This window comes from Varanus komodoensis, unplaced genomic scaffold, assembly GCF_004798865.1.
Source record: "Varanus komodoensis strain SLA01 unplaced genomic scaffold, ASM479886v1 scaffold17, whole genome shotgun sequence".
Taxonomy (NCBI): domain Eukaryota; kingdom Metazoa; phylum Chordata; class Lepidosauria; order Squamata; family Varanidae; genus Varanus; species Varanus komodoensis.
The window spans coordinates 86,477-107,461 of NW_025335505.1; the positions used below are offsets into that span (position 1 = coordinate 86,477).

A 20,985-nucleotide genomic window follows, 5' to 3' on the forward strand; every position below is an offset into this window, starting at 1 on the left:
TAAAAAATAAAAAAGTGACAAGAGCATTAACCAATGAGATCTATAGCAAAGTTCTTGTTCACTAGAACTTAGCAAACAACCAAATCCATCTGGTGTAGATCACCCCCAACTCATCCCCACCCACACCCCAAACAGTTCTTGGCTCCTAGACTGTACAGTAGCTTCCCACAAGCTGGGGTTCTTCAGATGTTTTAGAATGCAACTCCCAGAATTCCTTATTATTAGCAATAGTTGATGGGGGCTGAAGTCCAAAGTATCTGAAGGCCACCAAGTTGGGGAACAAGACCTGCTGCACAGCTTCATTCTATGATTCCATGAGGTCGGGGTAGGAATTACAATTCTGAATGTCCTCTCCAGAAAACAAGCATGCAGCACAGAGAAAATAACAGACTGGGGAGACAGCTAAGGTAGAACATTTCCCCCCAGCATGTAGTCCGCTTGCTTTGTTTGATGTGTAGGCAGGTTTGTGTATACTTGAGCACTTAACCAGGCAATCCTGCAGCTGCAGTCCAAAATGGAATGGTCCAAGAACAGTCTTGCAACAGGGAATATGGGGGTGTTGAAAAATAGTTTCTGTGGACACTGAAGCTTCTTACAGCTGGAGATAAGTCCTAGTTTTACTTCTCATGGACAAAGGCCATTATATGTCTGCCAGATACATGTGTGTCACCCAGCAAGATAAATAGGGCAATTGCCAATTTATACAATGTGATTCCTGGTTGTTCTGTTTGTCATTGCAGCACTAAGGCAACACACTGCAGTTAGCTTAATGGCTTCCATGAAATAAAATAAAAATGGATCCTACACCCACTTGACAATTTTCTTCTTATAGCATGCATTTGTCTGTCTGTCCCTGCTAACCACTAGCATTCAGGTCCCCTTGGCAGACACACTAGGAAAGAACAAAGAGCTATGAACCAGTTATTATGAAATTGTCCAAAGATACTGTAAAGAGATTCAGTTGCATCTGTGTGATCTCCATCATACTCTTAACCTCTCTCCTTTCTGTGTTCATTCATCAATGAAACCCACAATTATGATGCAAACTTGCTCATACAGACAACTTATTTAGCTTGACATGTACCAGGCAGTGCATAAGAATGGATAAGTTACAGACTTAGAACAACATCTGCAAAAGAAGAGCAAAGTCTTTTATCTTGTGCATTTGCTCTGTAATCACTTGGGGCTGTGCATTTATATTCTTGCCCTCCTGCATGCTGGGATGCTATTTCCTTGCCCCCTCCCTATTTTGCTCCCTTTCCTTTCTTGTCATGACTTCTGCCCCCTCTCTCAGATTCCTTCTGCCCCAACACTCAGCACCTGCCACTTCTGCTACTTGCCCTAGCGGCTTCCAGCACTTCTAGATGCCCTCTAGATGCTTCTGCAACTTCTTCCTGCTTCCCCACCACCTGCAGGCTGCTTCTGCCATATTCCCCTACCTCCCCTGCTTGCTTCTGGGGGCAGGGAAGGGGCAAGGCGAAGGAGCAGATGGGGTGCTTTCGGGGTCCTTGCTGGCACTGCTTTGCCCATGGGCACCGCAGTGCCAATCCTTGGCCTATCCCAGCCCTGTGGTGGGGGCTGGGCTGGGCACGAAGAACTTGCCACATTTGGTGGCAGGTGGCCTAGCCTGCCCCAGGCAAGGTGAACGAAGTCCAGGTGCTTCTTGGCCATGTCCGAGGAAAGCGGAATGAAACAACCACTCCTTCTTGGAATAGCGTGGGGAGCTCTGAAAAGTATACCTAAAACACCTGCTTCACTGTCAGGACACAGGGCTGATCTGAGAGGGTAGAACAGCCCTCCATGCCACAGGGGAAAAATGACTTTCACGGCTGGGCTCCATCTGACGTTCTGGGAGGGCCTCTAGAGCCACAGAAGAAGTGACAGAATGGAATCTGGCAAGGTAACTTCCCCCTCTGTCCTAACAGACTTTGTGTTGGTTCTGATGAATTCTTCTATGATAATATGCCACTGTTTTCAGATAGACTGCAACTAATTAACAGGATCTATAACAAGCCTGCACAATGTATGCTCCTGGAAACAACTGAAGGATAATATATTACATATAAAATAACATAAAAAATAAATGAGGTAATAAAACGTGGAGCCGTTCAAATTGAAAACAAAGCATGAGGAAGGCCACCTTAGGATTAGATGTTCAAATTCTAGCTACATAGTTTGCATGTTTAAGATCAAAACCTTACATAAAATTCTACTTTATTTTCACTGGAGTTTTACAAGATTTGATGTATCAAAGAGATGCAGATGTCTGTACCACATATGCTGAATATATTATGGAAACAAATTAGACATTTGTTGAAAAAGGCTGCTTTAATTTAGAAAATCTCAAGTGACAGATGTGTTTCTGGCTACCCTTGGTACGGCAATAGTTTTATTTCCTGGTAGCTAAACAGGCAAAGGGCTACTCTGAATGATCTTCCTTCTATGTTCCCTACTTATTTTCAACCTGCCATCTGGAAAGTGTTGTGGAACATGTGTGAGACTATGGACTCAGTACCTGCTTTCCAGAATTGCTTGTTCAACACTGGACGTCTTCTCCTTCTGAGAGAGTTCCAACGAGTGTTGGCTCACAGCAGACAAAAACTGGAGAATCAACTTAGTGCTTTCTGTTTTACCAGCACCACTTTCACCACTGGGAAGCAAAAGAAGAACAGATCCAATGAGTTATCTGCTCAAAATACCTTTCAGCAAATTAAAGACTTGTTAGGGGTTGGTGAATGAATGACTCCGTAGTGGAAAAAGATTTTTGTTGGCATGCAAGGGTAATTGTGCGTTTTTAAAAATATGCTTTTTTATTGTTTTCTTATACTATGCTTTTATATTTGTTGGCAACTTTAACAGTATCTATATTTTAAATAAGAGAATGATAAAAGAAAACTATTGTTAAATCATAATTTGATACCGAGTATAAAATAAAAGAATAAGAAATAAGTCTTCTGAGAACTGAAATACACTGATACCACAAAGATGTGTGCCACTTGTGACACTCCAGATGTTTTTATCTACAACTGCCAGTTTAGCCAATGTTAAAAGTTGGAGGACAAACATCTGGAGGGTCACATGTTCCATTCCCTGTCTGATATAAGATTTGAAAACCACAGAAAACTGAAAGATTTTGTTACAGTGTATTTTCAAGGCTGTGAATTTATGTTTTTCATCACAAGCTGGCATCACACAACAGGATGCGGAACCCTGTGTGGGTTACCAAGGTTGTTAATTTCTTTTTTTACCATGATCTACCTAACAGACAATCAAGTGGTTTCTATGTCATGGTCATTTCCATCCTCTCTGCTCAGTCCTCTCACTCTTGGCACGTATCCCATCAGCCAGTGCACCAGATACACAATCCCGAGGTATATCACTCCCTGACTATATTGTCTGCCTCTTCCCGAGTGGTCTGCACATAAGGGCTGGGTGGGCTCCTTCAGTTGCTGCTCTTTCTAGAAGATTTTGTGGTAACTGTATACCAGGACCATGGAAACCATGATCCTGAGTTCAGACAATGCAACAAGCCATGGTGGTACAGAGAAACCATAGAACAAACCATTGTTTCATATTGTAATTTCTAAAGACCAAATTTACATGGTGAAATACTGCAACCAGGTTCAGACAAAATGACAGGTCAGCAATGGTAAAAAAATGCACACCATGGCTTGTTGCATTGTCTGAACCTAGCCCTCATGTACCCTATTTTTGGTTTGTTAAGGACAAGCTATCTGGGAAATCTGGGATCATTATTTTTCCTGGAGGTGCTGCTATGTGCTCTAGTCCCACCACCTTCCCACTGAGTTGCAGCAACAGCAGGGAAGAGTTCAACCTTCTCCCACCATCTGCAAAGCAACCCTCAAATGGTAACATGAACTGTTGGCTCTGAATCACATGAAACGCAACAAAGCCACACACTTTGAAGACATTGCAGTTCAATCTTCAGGCTCAACTTCTTTCAAAACAGGTAAAATATAAGACTCTAGTGGGAGATGAGGTCACTAAATTCATCCGTTTATCTTGCTATGCCAGGATATATCCCTCCCTGCAAAGTTTGACGCCTGCCCAAAATGTAGCTTCCTTGATGTTTTCCTTCAGACCAAACAAGAGACTTTCAGAAGATACTTTAAGGCAATGATCCAATATCTGATGAATTTCACACCCCAGGCATCATCACTCCACTTGCAAGCAAGTCATTCCTTCATGTTATATTCATCACAAACTTGTCTGCAAAGAAAGCCCTGTTTCTTTTGTTCACATCACATGTTCCTTATCCATGCTTTAATAGCAGCTAGCATCAGGGGTGGCCAGGTTGCCTCCACACTCAATAGCAGCAATCAGAAATGTAATTCTAGCAATCAGCAAGGAAAGCTATGAGTATACTCTACAACAGAAGTGCCACAAATGGTTGGGGAAGGCCGAATACACCGCTTTCCAAATGGTGCCAGGCAGGTGGTATTAGAACGCAGGATCTGGGAGGGCACAGCTTACTAGCAGCACATACACAATCTCGCTCTCATGCACACACGGACAGGGACCAATTCATTTCCCCTGCTCAGAACCAAAAGTAAGGAAGCTGGCTACAACTAATATTGTCCAGCTTCCAAACTCAGTCCAGATTAGCACTGAAACTAATATGCCATTCTTGTCCTAATACTTCATCAAGTGGTGATAAACTATCTCTTCAAAAATCAATAATCCATTGATTATAAAGCACCTGTACATCCCTTACTCAATCCCAAAAAGCCTACATCATTGCTGTGAAGCAGGCGATCCACTAGAGGGAGCGTACTGTCCTCGTTATCACACGTTGGAAGTGACTTTGCAATCTGCCCTTCTGCAGCACGCATAACATCCAGCTGCACATGCATGCTTGCGCAACACCTGGGCCATGGTTTGTGTGCACATGACACAGCTACAGGGATGGGAGAGTAATGGGATACCACCCAGCATGCTGCCTTCATGGAAGAAAACGGATGCAAATCTGAGACATAAATGTCTTCCTCCTTCCTTCCTTCCTTCCTTCTCTCTCTTTTGAGAAGCAAACTACACTGGGATGTAAAACCAAGAAGGGGGTACTGAGTACCTCCCCTGCCCATTTCCCTGCTCCGAATCCTCCCCCTTCCCTTGCGATTGGAGGACAAATAAAATACCTTTCAAGGACTGGGATTTGGGGGAAGCTTGTTTGGCCAAGGAAACTTGGTGCTAGGAAGCAGCAGGTGGGGAAAGGTTTTCTCCCTGCCACTTCTCTCCTCTAAATCGCCCTCTCCCAAAACAGGCTGGGACACTTTTTCTTCTTCAGAGTTAGCACTGAGGTACATTTGCATGCATCAGCTCCTAAATATGGTGCCTCACGTATGGAGCCAAATTCCCAGGGAGGTGTGCCTGGAGCCGACACTGCGTACTTTCCTGTGCCAAGTCAACCCCTTTTTATTTTCCCATCATTTTAACTGTTGAACAGATGGTTTGATTTTAAATTGGTTTTCATTCGGATTGTGAGTGAATGGTTGCAGTGGATCAGTATTCTGCGCTGTGTATTATTTTGTTTTCCCTGTTCATTGTGGTTATCATCTTTGAAATTGTTATGATTATTATGGATGTTATTGTTATTGCTGAGTTTTATGCTGCAAACAGTTCTGAGAGCATTTGCTATAGAACAGTCTATAAAAATTTTAAATAAATAAATAAATAGCAAATGGATGAATGAGCATAGAAGAGCAAAGCAAACCAAGCACTAAATTCTATTCCTCTTTTTCTCATTATCTCCTCACCCCTTTCTTCATACTTCCATTTTGTACTTGCAAACCTCGAAATGACAAGCAGCACTGATCAAATCTGCGATTTGCCCCGCATAATGTTCTTATTATATGCTAGTTGCACACGTGTATGCACACACCTCTCGCCTATTTCCAGCACCTTGCCAATTTTTTCAATGCCCCAGCCTGTTGCACAACATCAGAACTTAACCACAGCAAAAATGGAAACAAAACAAACACCAGAAAGAAGCAGCGCAGAAATAACATTTCACATTCCTAGGTGCCAAAACCGTTTTTTAAAAGGGGCCCCTGCATGAGGCACCTGAGACCTTGTCCAGCTGTGCCAACAAGCCACGGTGAGGACAAAAGCCACCCAGGCTGGCAACACAGAAATTGAGATATATTTGTTTAGAGGTCAGAAGAAACAGAGTGCACAATCAATCCTCTTTATCACTGTCACTCGACAGATGACAGACTTACAGTTCCTACTGGATCTGGCATTAAAAAGTTGCTAGTAACACTGCACAGCAGTTTCAACAGCCGCTGCCAAAAAACGTGCTTAACACAGAAAAGGCTTCCTGCTGTCTTTCTAATGACAAACTGCATGTGTTAGATAGTCCCGAGGATCATGTCCCGCACCCGTGTCTTTTTGGCAAGGACCCCTCCCACTCCTGGTTATGCCCATTCTCTTGCTTGCAATTAACGCTTTTTGTTTCATTATGCAAAAAACAACGTTCTTAGTACTGCCTCTTTGGATGGCTGCTTCACATCACATATCGATGCATATGAGTGTGTGAAAGAGAGAGATAAAATTACAACAGTTATCATAACGAACTGGCACAGGCCTACGAGTATCCTGGCATGCTAGCACCAAGTACAAAAACAACTGGCAACATCCAAAGGGAAGCCCCATGATTGAAGCATGCCTAAACCTCTTCTAAAATAAGAAAATAAGGTTTTGTTCTTGGATGTGCCTGTTAATATTGACACATGGGAGCTGAGAAAAGTACAAGGGCATTTAAACTGCCTTTCTCCTCGGCAAAATACCAGAGGCAGGAGACCAAAACGTTCCTAGTAATTGCTTCTCCATATTCCAACAAGAACAGAACAGCAGCAATTTGGGTGTTTATGGACCAGTCTCAACTAGCAAGGGACACACACTATTTATACTTGACTTGTACGTCACATAAAATGTAAAATGAGAAGCACCACTGAAATGATAGATCTTTTGGTATGTTAGCCGTCACATTACAAAGCAAACCCTTATGAAAGCTATGACAAAGCCTCAGGTGTCCCCACCCTGCCTCCGATGCTGCATTATTTGGACGAGAACTACAGGTTTGAAGGCCAAGCCACATCTCTGCGCGCCAGTGGTGGAAGCAGCTCTGAAGCCACAGCTGAGGAGAGGCAAAGCACATCTTCTCTGGAGTGCCACATCGCCTTTTCATCATGACCCTCTCAGTGCTACTTTGCAGCAGGGAAATAGCAAGAAGAATGGCGACTGCTGCGGCGGAGACCACCCTGTGCTTTCACCCGGCCTACAAGGTGCAGTGAGGCAGCAACGGCCTTGACCAGAGAAGTGGGTGGAGTATGGCCGGCCTCCCTGCCCTACCTACTTTTAGCAGCAAGCTGTACCATCGACTGCTTTGCTATTTATGTAGCTAGTCAATATGTGCTCCAGGTTTTTAAGGGTTCTTGAGCCAGAGGACATCAACAGGCCCCATGCCTCTGTGAGCCTTCTTTCTCTCCTTCAGTCACTCACTTCTCACTCTTGCTACTCATCCCAAAGCAAAGCAACCCATGCAAGGGTGAAGGAGCATCCAGTCACACCTTTCGACCACAAACCAGCAGTCAGTCAATGAATGAACAGCCCTTTAATGGGCAGATCAGGGTCAGCCTGAGGCAAAGCAGTAGGTGGCATCCCACCCATATACACATTAAAGTGTGGAATGCCCAGTATTAGTGAAATTGTTTTGGAAAATTGCGCAAATGCCTGACCCCCTCCCTGCTAGCAAGAATACAACAGTAATAAATTAATAATGCACCACAAATCTCTCTGCCTAATGGTAAACCTAGCCCTGAACCTGATACTAATTGTTAGAATATTACGCAATAGTCCAATGATCAAAGTTGATATTCATAGCAAGCTTGTTCCAGCTTTAAGGACTATTCTGGGAACATTTTCTCTTTTTGTATTCTGGCCTCCCCCTATCTAGTGCCCTTTGATTGAGGATTTGTAGTTCAAACCTATTGAGGGAGATCCAGCTTGAAGAAGGTCAAGGAGAGGAGCTCTGGTCTCCTATTAAAATTATGGAGAGTACTATTATTAAGTTGAACCTAAAACTAACCTCAGAGCTCTGGCACGTTAACAGCTTTTATGAAATGAATGTGATCTTTGGAAATGTCAAACCAATCATGGCTTCACAGAACATGGACTCCCACAGAAACATGTGTATACAGTCAAAAATGACCATCAATGTACAGGGTTCATGCTAAGAGCTAATCTACAGATGCAGTATAATCACAGGGTTCAGCTCTTCCTAAGACCATATATCTCAGAGTTCACATAAGCATACTGCTTCTCCACCAAGCAAATGAAATTCAAAAGAGTGGGAGGGGTTCACGGCTGGACTTCTACTTCATGTACTTTCTGTTCTTAACATGCAGGGAATCCCTGACCTGCATTCTCAAGGCAAAGCTGTAAGATGGGATTCCATGGAATGCACAGATCAATTCTAATTCCTCCTTGGAAGTGTCTTCCAAAAAAGAACTTGGATATATGCAAAGCAGCCCTTGAAGTGCAAATCTTCCAGGCAGGTGCCAAATGACTTCCAGGACTAGCACACTGCTGGCTATAATATACCATCATATCTTATTATCAGTATTATAAGTGGAAAATAATGCATAAGAACAGCAATATATTTCTCATCAGGAATATCAGGTCCTGCCACTTGCTTGACTAGGTCTTACAATTTAATATGTAAAAACTTCTGTAGATGTTTTAAATATTTATTTTACATTTGTTTTAAGATTTTGTATGGTAATCTTTTATGATGTTTTTACTACTGTTTGTAATTTATTTTGTATTTTATGTGTAGCTGTAATCTGTCCAGGGAGCTTTGGCTGTTGGGCAGTATAGAAATTATATATCTGTATATCTTTGCAGAAGGATTTGCCCCCTTTGACTTCCACATTTTGTTGTGCTACAGCCTGGAATTGAAATTGATTTAATTGCTGTTCTTACCACCTGGTGTACACAAGGTACTTGACACTACGTAAGTTCAAATATTTTTGTTGGAGAACTGTTACAGTCATTATTACACAATGGAAAGAAAATACTCAACCACAACTTTGCCAGTAGAGCTTGGAGCTGCTTTTTCAAGGTGGATACTTCAGGCTCTGAATCTGAACTGGAAGAAGAGGCAAGCTTGCAATGTTGATGAAATGCCAAGGGTAACAAGCTTCAAGATAACTCAAACCACTGTTAAGACCAGACTACATCTGTTTCAGTGGGAGACACTATGTAACAGGGAAGGCCAGATGAGGAGGTGTGTGTGATGGTTTGACGTTAAACCAATTAAGCAGCATCTGGTATTGCCACTGTTTGGCCCTCAAACAATACTAATCTCTTTGGAGGTGAAACTTACTTGGTTTGGGGGACAATTCAGTTTGGAACCATGCTTGGTATGGACAAGCACTAACTCCAAAATTAGAGGGTTTTAACTTGATGGATACCTCTTGCTAATGACAATGTATAACCAGGTCAGTACTAGCTGGCCAGCTTTAAAATAAAAAACCTTTTCTTCATGATCTATGGAGTAGGGAAAGAGTTGGGACCAGCCCACAAATCTGTAACTGTCCACCAAAGCTCAGTAAATTGGTGGAAACAAATTAGTCGGAGAAACAACCAAGGGGGCAGTGGCAACTCTGAAGGAGCTGGAGAGCTCCACGACTCAGATGGGAAAAACCATCCACGGGATAGCTCACTTGGATTCTCCACTAAGTTGGGCTTTATGGAAGAGTGTTTGGAAGAAAGTCATTGCTGAAACAAACCTTTATCCAAGTCCACTTGGAGTTTTATGGAAGAGTGTTTGGAAGACAGTCATTGCTGAAACAAACCTTTATCCAAGTCCACTTGGAGTTTTAAAAAGTCATGTGTAAGACACAGCAAGCATGTGCAAATAGGTTCTCTAGTCTGACTTGAGCCCAAACCTGAACTTCTTGACCTTGCTACAAAACTCTGTGTGGCACAAAGCCAAAGCTGCTCAGTGCTATGAGAACACCGTCTTCACGGAGAAGCATGTTGAGGGCACCATCATGTCGCGGGGTGCATTTCCTTAACAGTGACTGGGAAACTGGTTCGGACTGAAGGCAAGTTGGAGTGAACGAAATACAGGGCAATCGTGGAGGAAAACTTACTTCAGTCTGCAAGGGACTTGGGGCTGGGCAGAGCTGAAGTTTACCTGCCAGCAGGACCATGACCCCAAACACAGAGCTCAGGGAACACTGGAGTGGTTTCAAACAGAACTTGGATATCCAAGTCAAAGCCCAGACCTCAACCCGGTTGTGAATCAGTGGCAAGAATGAAAGCTGCATTTCACCAACAGTCCTCATCCAACCTGACAGAACTGGAGACTTTCGCCAGCAAGAACAGCAAATACTGGAGGATCTAGATGTGCAAAGCCGACAGAGACTTATGTGAGAAGACTTGTCTCTGTAATTGCTGCCAGAGGCACTTCTGCCAGGTCTTGTCTCATGCGCATGAAAACTTGTGCAATTCAAAAGTGCCCATTTGCTTTTGCTTATTTAACTTTAGCACCACAGTAAAAATATTCTGCACCTTCACAGTCCTGACTGTCTTCTGTACATGAAGTGGTAACATTGCAACTTGCCTCTTTTTCAGTATGAGGCTGTAATACAACAGAATGTGGAAAAGCCAAAGTGGGGAGAGGCATGGCAAAGATACCAGCCTCATCTTTTACATGTTCAAAGGCCCTCTCAGAGCGGTGGTGCAGCTTCACTGCCAAGAAGCATTAATAACCATCAATGAAAGGGTAGCACTCAGAATACCACTGAATACCAGATATGAAGGTGGAAACTTTTTTAACCTCATTAAGTTTGATCACAGTTAAGTTAAACAACAGAGAAAACAAACGAGTTCAATTAAGCAGATTAAACCAACCAGCACACGGAAGAGTTTCCATAATGGTTGCTGTTGTTATTTATAGGCTTCCTAAGGGTTTGATTTTTTTTAATGGATGTGCTTATTCAAGCTTGGTGGTAACAAATTAATCCTCTGCACAGCAAGGCTCAACACAGTGGGGAAACTGAAGCGTTCCCAGAGAACAGGCCAGAGATAATGTTTGTAGACCGACTCTCTCTCTCTCTCCCCCCACCACCCCATGACCACAGGATATATATTAGCCGAGACAGCTTTGTCATTCAAAATGAGACTGGGATCATGCAGCCAAGCAATGTAATCACAAATCTCATTATTTATGGGGAAAGAATTAGGGAATTTTCCTTTCTTCCCTCACTTGAAGCATCTGATGTGTGCTCCCCTCCTAGAATACACGCTTAAAATTCAACCATCAAGGCAAGAATAATTAAAATAGCATTTGGGTACCTGATGAGAACACACTGGTTGTCATGACGTTTCCATAGGCAGCGGTAACACTCATTAGCAACAGCAAAAATATGAGGTGAGATTTCTCCCAGGTGGTGCCGGCTATACTGCTCCACTGCGGTGCGGTCATAGAGGCCTGGAATGGTCTTGTAGGGGTTGACTGCAGCAACGATGGAACCAATGTATGTCTGGGGAAAAAAAGTACAGCATTTGGGCAACTTTCTAATGTAACCACAAGCCCAACAAGATGCAGCATGTTTTAGCATTGAATTGTCCAATCCTGAAGGAAAACCAGAATGAAAATTCAGCTGGGAACCAATGGCCAACCAAAAGAAATTATTTCCACAGTATCTTTCTAGTAATCCTTGAAGTCACATGAAGTCAAGGACAAGCAGGTCTGGGGCTGGCCTAAACTTGGAGGGGAGACCACCTGGAAACCACACATTGCTACCTTGTTCCACAATGGGAGAAATAAATAAATTTCATTACCCCATTCTTACTCAGAATAAGTTTCATTGAGCACAATCAGACTTGCCCCTCGATTAGGTGGGCACTGGAATGCAGGCAAAGGCTACCAAATGTGCTTTATGACTTAGGGCATAAAGAAATGTTATGGGAGAATAACTGTTACAGGACCTTCCACTTTATTGCTACAGGACCTTCCACTTTATTTAATAATAATACAAAATGGCAGTAGTATATTAACTACATAAATCATCTCTGATATATGGCAACCCGATGAACACGTGCCTTGTCCTGGACAGCCCTGCTCAGCTCTCGTCCATTTATCACTGTTAAACTCAAGAACAAAAGAAAACCTGTGCCCAATCAAGGAAAAGACGAAACCTATCAAGGGGCATGTAGGCAGGCTATATGTTTAAAGGTTCACATTACTATATGGGCACCCTATTGTGAGTTTACAGCAGGGGTTGGGAGCATGTGGGCCTTGAGCTCTTGATCTGCAATTCCCATCATCCTTCACTAGGTAGTCTGGCTATGGATTGTGGAAGTTGCAATCCACCAACATATGGCTGGCCTTAAGTTGCACGTTGCTGGTTTAGAAATTTTACTGTGATGAACGTGCTGTGTATGTTAGTTTTGTGTACAAGCAGCAAATCTTGTAACTTTGAATGTAACAAATGCATCTTGGTTAGAGAGGAGGAATTATTTTGACTATGCCTGGAACTGGCCAATTAATCCACACTATTTCACTACAAGTTCTCTTGTTTTCGATACAAACAGCACAACGTAAGACAGTACCATTCAGCCCCCTCCCCTCAACTTCTCTACATTTTGCAGTACTGCAACTTGGAACTGAAATGGGTTAATTGGGCTTGTTACCACTTGATGCACAGAAGATGCTAAACACTGTGAAGGTGCCAAATATTTTTTACTGTGGCACAAAAGTTCTGTAAATAAAAGCAAACTATTCACCTCCCGAGTCAAGACTTGGCTGAAGGGCATTCCAAAGGAATTATGCTGCAAGGCTTTTGGGGCAAATCTCGTTCAGCGTTGTGTGTCCGGATGCTGGAATGCTTGCCCTCCCTGCCTGGGAAATCGCTCCAGCTCTGCCAGGTTGCATGGGAACCATTGGTGAACCTCAGCTTTCAAGTCTTGCCACAATTGGCTTCAGGGCTGGGCTTTGACTGGGCCATCATACGTTCCGGTTCTTGTTCTGAAATCAATCCAGTGTTTCTGGGCTGTATGTTCAGGGTCACTGTCCTTCTGGACAGTAAACCTCAGATCTGGCCCAGGTCCAGGTCCGTTGCAGACTGGAACAGCTTTTCCTCTACAACTGCTCAGTATTTGGCTCCCTCCATCTTGCCCTCAGTCCTGGATCAGTTTCCCAGCCCCTGCCAAGGAAATGCACCCCCACAACCTGATGCTTCAATGTGGGGAGGTGTTCCCAGAGTGACAGCACTGATGGCTCTGCCCCGTACATAGCATTTTGCAGCAAGGCCAAGAAGATCTGTTGCCTCGTGAGATGTTTGCCTTTCCCCATGTTTGCTGTATTTCCCACATGCCTCTTGGCAAACCCCAAACACGCCCATTCTTTCAGCAGTGGCTTTCTTCTCAACTGCATAAAGCTTTGCAGAGCATCCTGGTGATAGTTGCCCTACGGACAGTTTCTTGTTTCTCAGCTTTGGATCTCTCCCACTCCTTTGCAGTTACCACTGGAAGCAACCTCTTGGTTGCTTCTCCAGCTAATGCCCCCCTTGCCCAGTCACTGAGCTTTGATGGATGGCCTTCATTAGCCAGAGTTGTGCTTGTTGCCTATTCATTCTGTTTCATGATAATGGATTGAATGGTGCCCTGTTCATAGTATAGCTTAGGATATTTTGTCACAACCAACAATGATTGATGTTTCTGCATAACTTTCCCCAGGGTTGTTTAGATAACTCATTGTCTTCATGATGCTGTTGGTTTCAGTAAGCCGCCCAACCTATTTTGGGGCCTTCCAGGAACAGGTGCATTTAATCTGAGATCATGAAGCACTGGGATTACTCACAGACGGACTCCGTTCACCCACTTCCAGTACGTTAATTCTGGAGGCAATGAGTTGCATCAGAGCTTACTTAGGCAGGTCATAGCAAAGGGGTGTGTATTTATATGACCCAAAGTGCCAGTTCACTTGAGTGAAAAGTTTATTTAACTTTTGTGCCACAAAAAAGTACCTTCACAGTGTTGAATGACTTGTGTACATCAAGTTGAACACCAATTAAATCCATTTCAATTCCAGATGTAACACTGCAAAATTTGTAAAACTCAAAGGCAGTATTTTCTCAAAGCACTGCAAGTAGTGACACATGTTCTGTATCACCTGATTGCCATAAAAAAGATGTTGTTGCTTTGAAAGGATCTTGCAATATCTTCCCTTAACCTGGCTCACACACAATGGTAACCCGTGACTTATTTAACCTGTGAGTTCTGCCCTAGTCAAATAATGGCAGACAATTTAACAAACTGTGGTGTGATTTCCCAGTGCCTGGTCGCTTTCTTTTCTCTTTCATCTGCTTCCCCCTGTGTATCCCAGGTGCATTTATGGTACTGTAGTACTGTTATGTAGAGCATCTGACTTTTTTGACCACTCTTGCCCACCACCTCTGTTGTTTGATAAGACAATCCACAAACAACCCATAGTTCTGGTTTCACATATAAAAAATCAAGATTATACAACCCATAGTTCACAATCCAACAACCACTGTAGCTTCTCTTTCTGGGCTGTTCATGGCTAACAGCCATAGTTCATTAGTGTGGCCAAAGTTACATATCAAGGCAACCCAGACCTTAAAAACCTAGCCATGGAGCATGCACAGTTTAAAATCTCAGTGCAACACAGGGCTTGCGTACATGTAGTTAAGTCATGAAAAAAATACAGCTTGTTTTGATTAAATGAAGACATGGACAAAGTACATAGGATTGGACTTTATGAAGACAACAAGATATGGATCTTTACTAGCCTGAATCCCATCTCTGCTTTAATATAAATAGCTAGTATACCAGGTAGCCCTTGCGTTACCTGGTAGAAATGTACTGTAGAAAGAATATCTGGTGTTCTAATTCTATTGATCCCTGTGCCTCAGATAACTGGGGAAGGGCATTCTCAAAGCAGAATTCTCCTAAATTTAAGTGTTTGGGATTTATGACATCAAACCTATGGGACATTTTATTTTTCTTCAGCCAGCATAAAACAGAAGCATTATGTCATTAATCATTTAAAATAATATTTCTAAAGGAAAAAGATGGAATCTGCTATCAAAGTTTATTAATAGCAGCCTCCATCAATTTCGAAACAGGCTGTTCAGAAAAGCCTAAACATTTTGTCGAAAAGAGAAATTTGCATACTCTTCCCCAAAACGCCTCATTTGATTGTGAAACTTCGTTGATTAGAACCAGTGCTATTTATGGCAAGTCACTGGCAATTCTGCCATTACCAGAAGCATTGGAGTTTCCTATTTCTTAGATACCAATCACAGCCAGACATAAAGCAAGGAAGCCTAATAGCCATTTCTCCTCATTTTTAGCAAATTTATAAACTCTGAAACTCTAGCAGCTGTACATTTACACTGATGACCAAGTTACAAATGTACAACACAAACAGTGAAGGCAGGGTGAAGAATCTAGCATCCATCATACTCTGAGAAAAATTAAAAAGGCAACGATGAGGCCACCAATAAAATGTTTCATTTAATAAAAACTGTGTGGTTAGCAACAAGATTTCCATTTGAAGAAAAAGTAGTACTTAAATGTATTTTTACAACTGAACCGCCAGTACGAAAGTTCTTATCAGGCCTGTATTGAATTCACATAGTCGCTCTCATTTCCTTTCAAATACAACACACTTTAAAATAATACAAACAAACTTGCAAAAATAATCCAAGATACTTTCCCCCAACCCCAAACCACTTAGCATGCTGAAAATAAGAGATGTTACTTATAGCTCTCTGAATTGCCTTTATGAAAGGCCCTGCATATAACCTTTCAATCAACCCACTTTGCAATCTCTTTAGAACTTCTATTTCAAACAAAGATATGTATTCAAAACTGGTGTCTGCCATATGTACTAAAAAACTTCAATTGCCAAAAGTCTGAAACATCACAAATGATGCTAAGAGGTCTAATTAATGTTGGCATCCATTAAATTCCAAGGTTTCAAAAACATACTCAATGCCTTGTTGGATCAGATTGAGGGGTTTGCCTCGTCCAGCTCCTTGGCCATAACCCAAAGAATAGCTCGACAAAGTCTGTGGATCCAAGAAGGATTTTGGTTCTTGTACTGCAATATTCTCAACCCCCCACTCTGCATGTCTCTATGCTTCTCTCTCACACAAAGGGCAAACTTGTTTTCAACAGATCCAGGTTTGTTTGTTTTTTTAATGTGACATGATGAAGATGTTTGCCGCTGTTATTGTTACGTGCCATCAAGTCATCTCCAACTTACAACTTTTGCATACCTTGGCTCAGTCATCAATTAAAGGGAGACAGCAGACAAATCAGATGAAAACTGAGGCTTCAAAGAGAACAAGCATGGAACTAGAAAAGACGGTCAAGTGGAAGGAAGTTTTACTGGGGACCAAGGTCATTCACACTATTCTATTCCTGATGGGTGTGAAAGTTGGGCCAGAAGAAAATTGATGTTTTTGGAACACGATCCTGAAAGAGAGCTTTGTGAATCCCCTGGGATGACAGAAAGATGGGTCCTACATCAAATCAAGGCAGAACTTTCCCTGGAAGGAAAAATGACAAAACTGAAGCTGTCATATCTTGGGCACATTCTGAGAAGGCAAGACTCACTGGTGAAGACAGTCATGCTAGGGAAAGTCAAAGGCAGGAGAAAAGGAAGACCAACTATGAAATGGATGGACTCCATAAAGGCAGACAAATCCTTGCATTTGTAAGAGCTCAGGAGGGCCATGAAGGTCGGGACATTGTGGAGGGTATTAATTCACAGGGCTGCCATATGTCAGAGACAACTGTATGGCACGTAACAACCAATTGTCCTGTCTTTCACTGCTTTGCTCAGCATGTATGAACAGGTCTGTTGTAAAATAAATAAATAGCAGAAATCCTACCAAATGCCTTATCAGTCTTTGGGCCTCCTTGAACAGTTTTGGATCCCAGCCTGTTTCCAACTGCAGCCAGCCAGATCCCTTTGGGAAGCTCAAAACAGGAAAGGAAGCGATATCCATGCCCTGTTGTTAACTTCCTGTAAATCAGATACCCTGTACCAGTATTAAAAGACCCACCTTGGCTCAAAAAACCCATGGTGGGTTATGGCATTTATAGGCATCCATTCAGAATATTCAATGCCCAGGTGCAGCTTGATATGTGAATCCAGGGACCATGGGTTATGCGAAGGTTATGTGAGGGCTGTTTAACCTATTGATACCCCGGAACTCTCAGTGGCTTTCAATACCCTCCATCATGATATTCTTCTGAGGCAACTGCCTTGAGCTGGAAGTGGAAGGGACTGCATTCGGATGGTTCTGCTCCTACTTGGATAGCTGTCTTCAGAGGATGAGACTTGGCGAATATTGCCTGGCCCCATGGACTGTCCACCATGAATCTCCTCAGGGGTTGGTCTTATCCCACATGCTATTTAACATCTACATGAAACCACTGAGTAAGGTCATCCAGAGTTTTGGAGTGTGCGGCTCTCAGTATGCTGTTTTTCAATTTCACCCTCATCAGGAGAGATTATTAGATGAGATCTAATAAACAGAAGCTCAATCCAGACAAGACTGGAATTTTTGTTAGTGGGTAATGCTTCTGATCACCTGCAGGGTGTTCATCCTGTCCTGCATGGGGCTGAAGTCCCCCCGAAGGGGTAGCTTGCAGCTTGGGTTGTAGCTTAACTACAGCCCACACATAACCCATGGTTCCTGGGTCGGCACACCAGGAGGACCCATGGCTGGGCACTGAATATACCAATCCTGCCTGGCATGTGCTGCAGCCCCATGGCTTAAACACCACAGCTATTTTAACCAAATGAACCAGGTCACTGCCTCTAAACATGGCAGTTCCATTTTTCACTAACTAGTCTCATAGCCACAGTGCAACACCTGCGTTGCAGAGTTGCTTGCTATACACTGGGCTGTGCCCTCCTCTTTTGTTTTTCATGCTGCCCGGTTATTGGAAGCTTGATTGATCTTTCTGGGGTTTCCTTTTCTCCCTGAGCCAAATAGCTCAGCTCCTGAACACAAACCTGCACAGAAGATGACATGTGGCAAGTGGCCTTCTTGGCCTCTTCCTAAAGGGAGTCCAAACCGATGGCCGCATGCACCCTGGAAGCCTTGATCGAGTGGTGCTGCGGTCACTGTGCCCTGCTTGTTTCATGCTAATTTGTCCTGGACTGAATCCAGTTCCCTTCCTAAATTATAAGTTCAGTGTTTGAGGCCGATACATCTTTCGCAAAAGCAATAGTTTAACATGTCAGAGTGATTATATGTTTCAGGAAGCTTCTACCCAGTCAGATCATTTCTGTTATGGAAATGCCAGACCCTGTAATCTGGTTTTATGTTCACATAAGAGTCCGTGCACATCACCGTACAATATAGCAAACATGACACGTTTAGGATCTTCCTCTGAAAACAAATAAAAGATAATTTAATTTTGCTCAAGAGGAATTTGTTTTCTTTCCCATCATCTCATCCTGCAACTGGCTGCTACGAAATGCCTCAAGAAAAATACAAACAAGAGGAGGATGGGTGAAAAAGTTGGAATTAAAGCTATAAAGAACTTGCTCATCATATACAAAGCAGCCCACTTGCATGTTCATTCATGCCAGCAGAGGCACAGCAGGGATTTCAAGAACACATAATAATAATAATAATAATAATAATAATAATAATAATAATAATAATAAATGTGAGATTCCTAATTAGTGGAAAAGCACCATTAGTGTTTTTAAAAGTAAATTAATTAAACAAACAAAAAGATTCCTGCATCTCCACTTCCTTCATTGAAAGAAATACACCATATAGGATATATTGCTTTAGAATTTAACTTGTGCTAAACTTATTTTACTAAGACAGCAAAATAATTGTTAAATATGTATGCCTGGTCAGTGAGTATTTATGACAGTTACCCTCGGGGAAAAGAATAGAGGCCAACAATTCCAGGTTTTAAGGCAGACTGCTGGTACGTCTGTCTTTTGTTACGGACTCTACTCCAATCGTTCTGATTCTCTATTATGTCTTTGATAGGAGAAGCCGTACTCCTCAGAGGAGCAGATTTAGCCACAGCGACTCCAAGACTGCCCTTTCTTGACTCATCCTGGCCCCCGGCCCCACATGCCTTTATTGAGCTACACCTGCTTTCTGTTAGTGATGGGTTCAACTCTGGATCATGGAGAAAGATCGAGGAAGAGTTCTGTGTGTGTGGCTGTATCTCACAGCAGCAATTCTACCAAAGGACCTTTCATTCCTTCTCTGTCCCCAGCTCAGTAATTTTATACTGCTATGAGAAATACGGCATCTTATTTTGCCTGTACATTGGAAAAGCCAAATAAAGGAATTCAGAAGACTCTTAACTAAACCATATGAAATAAGTCTACTGATCGTGTAACTAAAATTCAAGTTAGGAAATATAGACTCCAGAATCATCTGGTATCCAGATACTTGGTAATCATCCACAAAGTAAAAGGTGTTTACATCTACAAAATTACCTCAGTTTACAGGAGAAAAAACATCCCTGTAGAGGGGAGTCACGTAGAAGAAATGTCCTAACTGTGTGTGTGAGGGAGGGAGAAGGGAATTGCACTCCCCCAGTCTCTTCCATCTGGGGTTCAAATGTAAATATAGGCTTCCCCAGCCTTAATAAGGAGAATGGATTTGGAAAGTGGGTTCTGTTCTCCAGCCTGTCTCATTTGTTGCCCTTTGCTGACCTTAATCATGGTTTGATTTGCATTAGCCACAATAAACACTAGCTTGTAAACTAGGATATGAAATTGGGACTTGACTTTTTTTTCATTTTGCATGTAGAGCAAACCCTGGTTAGCATTCGTTGTGCTTAACCCAAATCATGGTTAAGTGCAGTGCAAAAAGGCAATGCCCCGTCCACACAACCATTTTTCACAAGGTGCAAATGTCTTTGTGAACCTGTCTGAGCTGTCTTCGTGTTATCCTGAAGTTGAGTCCTGCTGTTTCACCCAACTCAGCCTGGTCTCAATAAGAGATTTTTCAAGGCAAAGTAATTTGCAGCAAGCCACAAACTTAGTGAGGAATCTACACCATTAATTCTTCTGGCTCACGTCTATGATTAACAAGCGGGCAATTTGGGGTGGGATGTTCAGCTGCACCCTCCTCCAGCTGCACCCTTCTTTTCATGGCTACCAGAATTTTTAAAATAGTGAAAAACTGAATGCTGACCTTTTTGACAGCTCATAGACACTATGGATGTCTTATTTTTCCTAATTCACAATAAATAAGTAACTTGGGGGCCAGGGAAGATGGAGTTTGGCCAACAATCCCAGTGTTACTCACCTCTGTGATGATGACTGCAACTAGTATAAACTGTTGTTTGTTTAGTTACTGGATTTATATCCCACCCTGTTCTTTTCAAGAACTCACAGTGGCTTACAAGCTGCTGCCTTCAGTCTTACTGCCAAAACAACAGCCCTGTGGGCTAGCTTGGGCTGACAGTCTGCGACTGGCCCAAAGTCACCCAGTGAGACCCAAGGCTGACCTGAGTCCCAGTCCCGTACTCTTACCCACTACACCACACCGGCTCACAAACTGTTGACGGAGGGAGTGAGGAGGGAGACAGAATTGGCCCATCTTGTACATTCTGCATGTGCAGTGTAACTTATTCAGCAAAGGCTGTAACAGAGTATTCCTATATAATCCGTATGTAAACAAACATGTAAGCACAAGCTCTATTAAATCTCAAAGGAAACATCTCAAATTAACCTTTGGGGTCTATTCTTCCTTTTAAGTTTTGGATGCATGCCCAGGATGTTTCAATTAAACACCTAAAATGTAAAGTGTGGATGTGCCTGACAAGTGCTGGGTTTTATCCAGGTGAGCTTGTCAAGAAGTAATGAGAAGCTGAACTTCGCTGCTCTAAGTACAATCAGTGGCAAACCGATGTCTCCTTTAC

At 42.7% G+C, this 20,985-nt stretch overlaps 1 protein-coding gene across 1 annotated transcript in view; it reads right to left on the bottom strand.

Annotated features, from left to right (window-relative positions):
- Window positions 1-20,985, bottom strand: part of MYO10 (myosin X) — a 192,869-nt gene that overhangs the window by 74,112 nt on the left and 97,772 nt on the right. The window contains exons 4-5 of the mRNA XM_044426266.1: window positions 11,386-11,573; window positions 2,516-2,650 (exon numbers count right to left, since the gene is read on the bottom strand). Of these exons, the coding sequence (XP_044282201.1) occupies window positions 2,516-2,650; window positions 11,386-11,573 (323 nt within the window). The remainder of the gene's footprint in view (window positions 1-2,515; window positions 2,651-11,385; window positions 11,574-20,985) is intronic.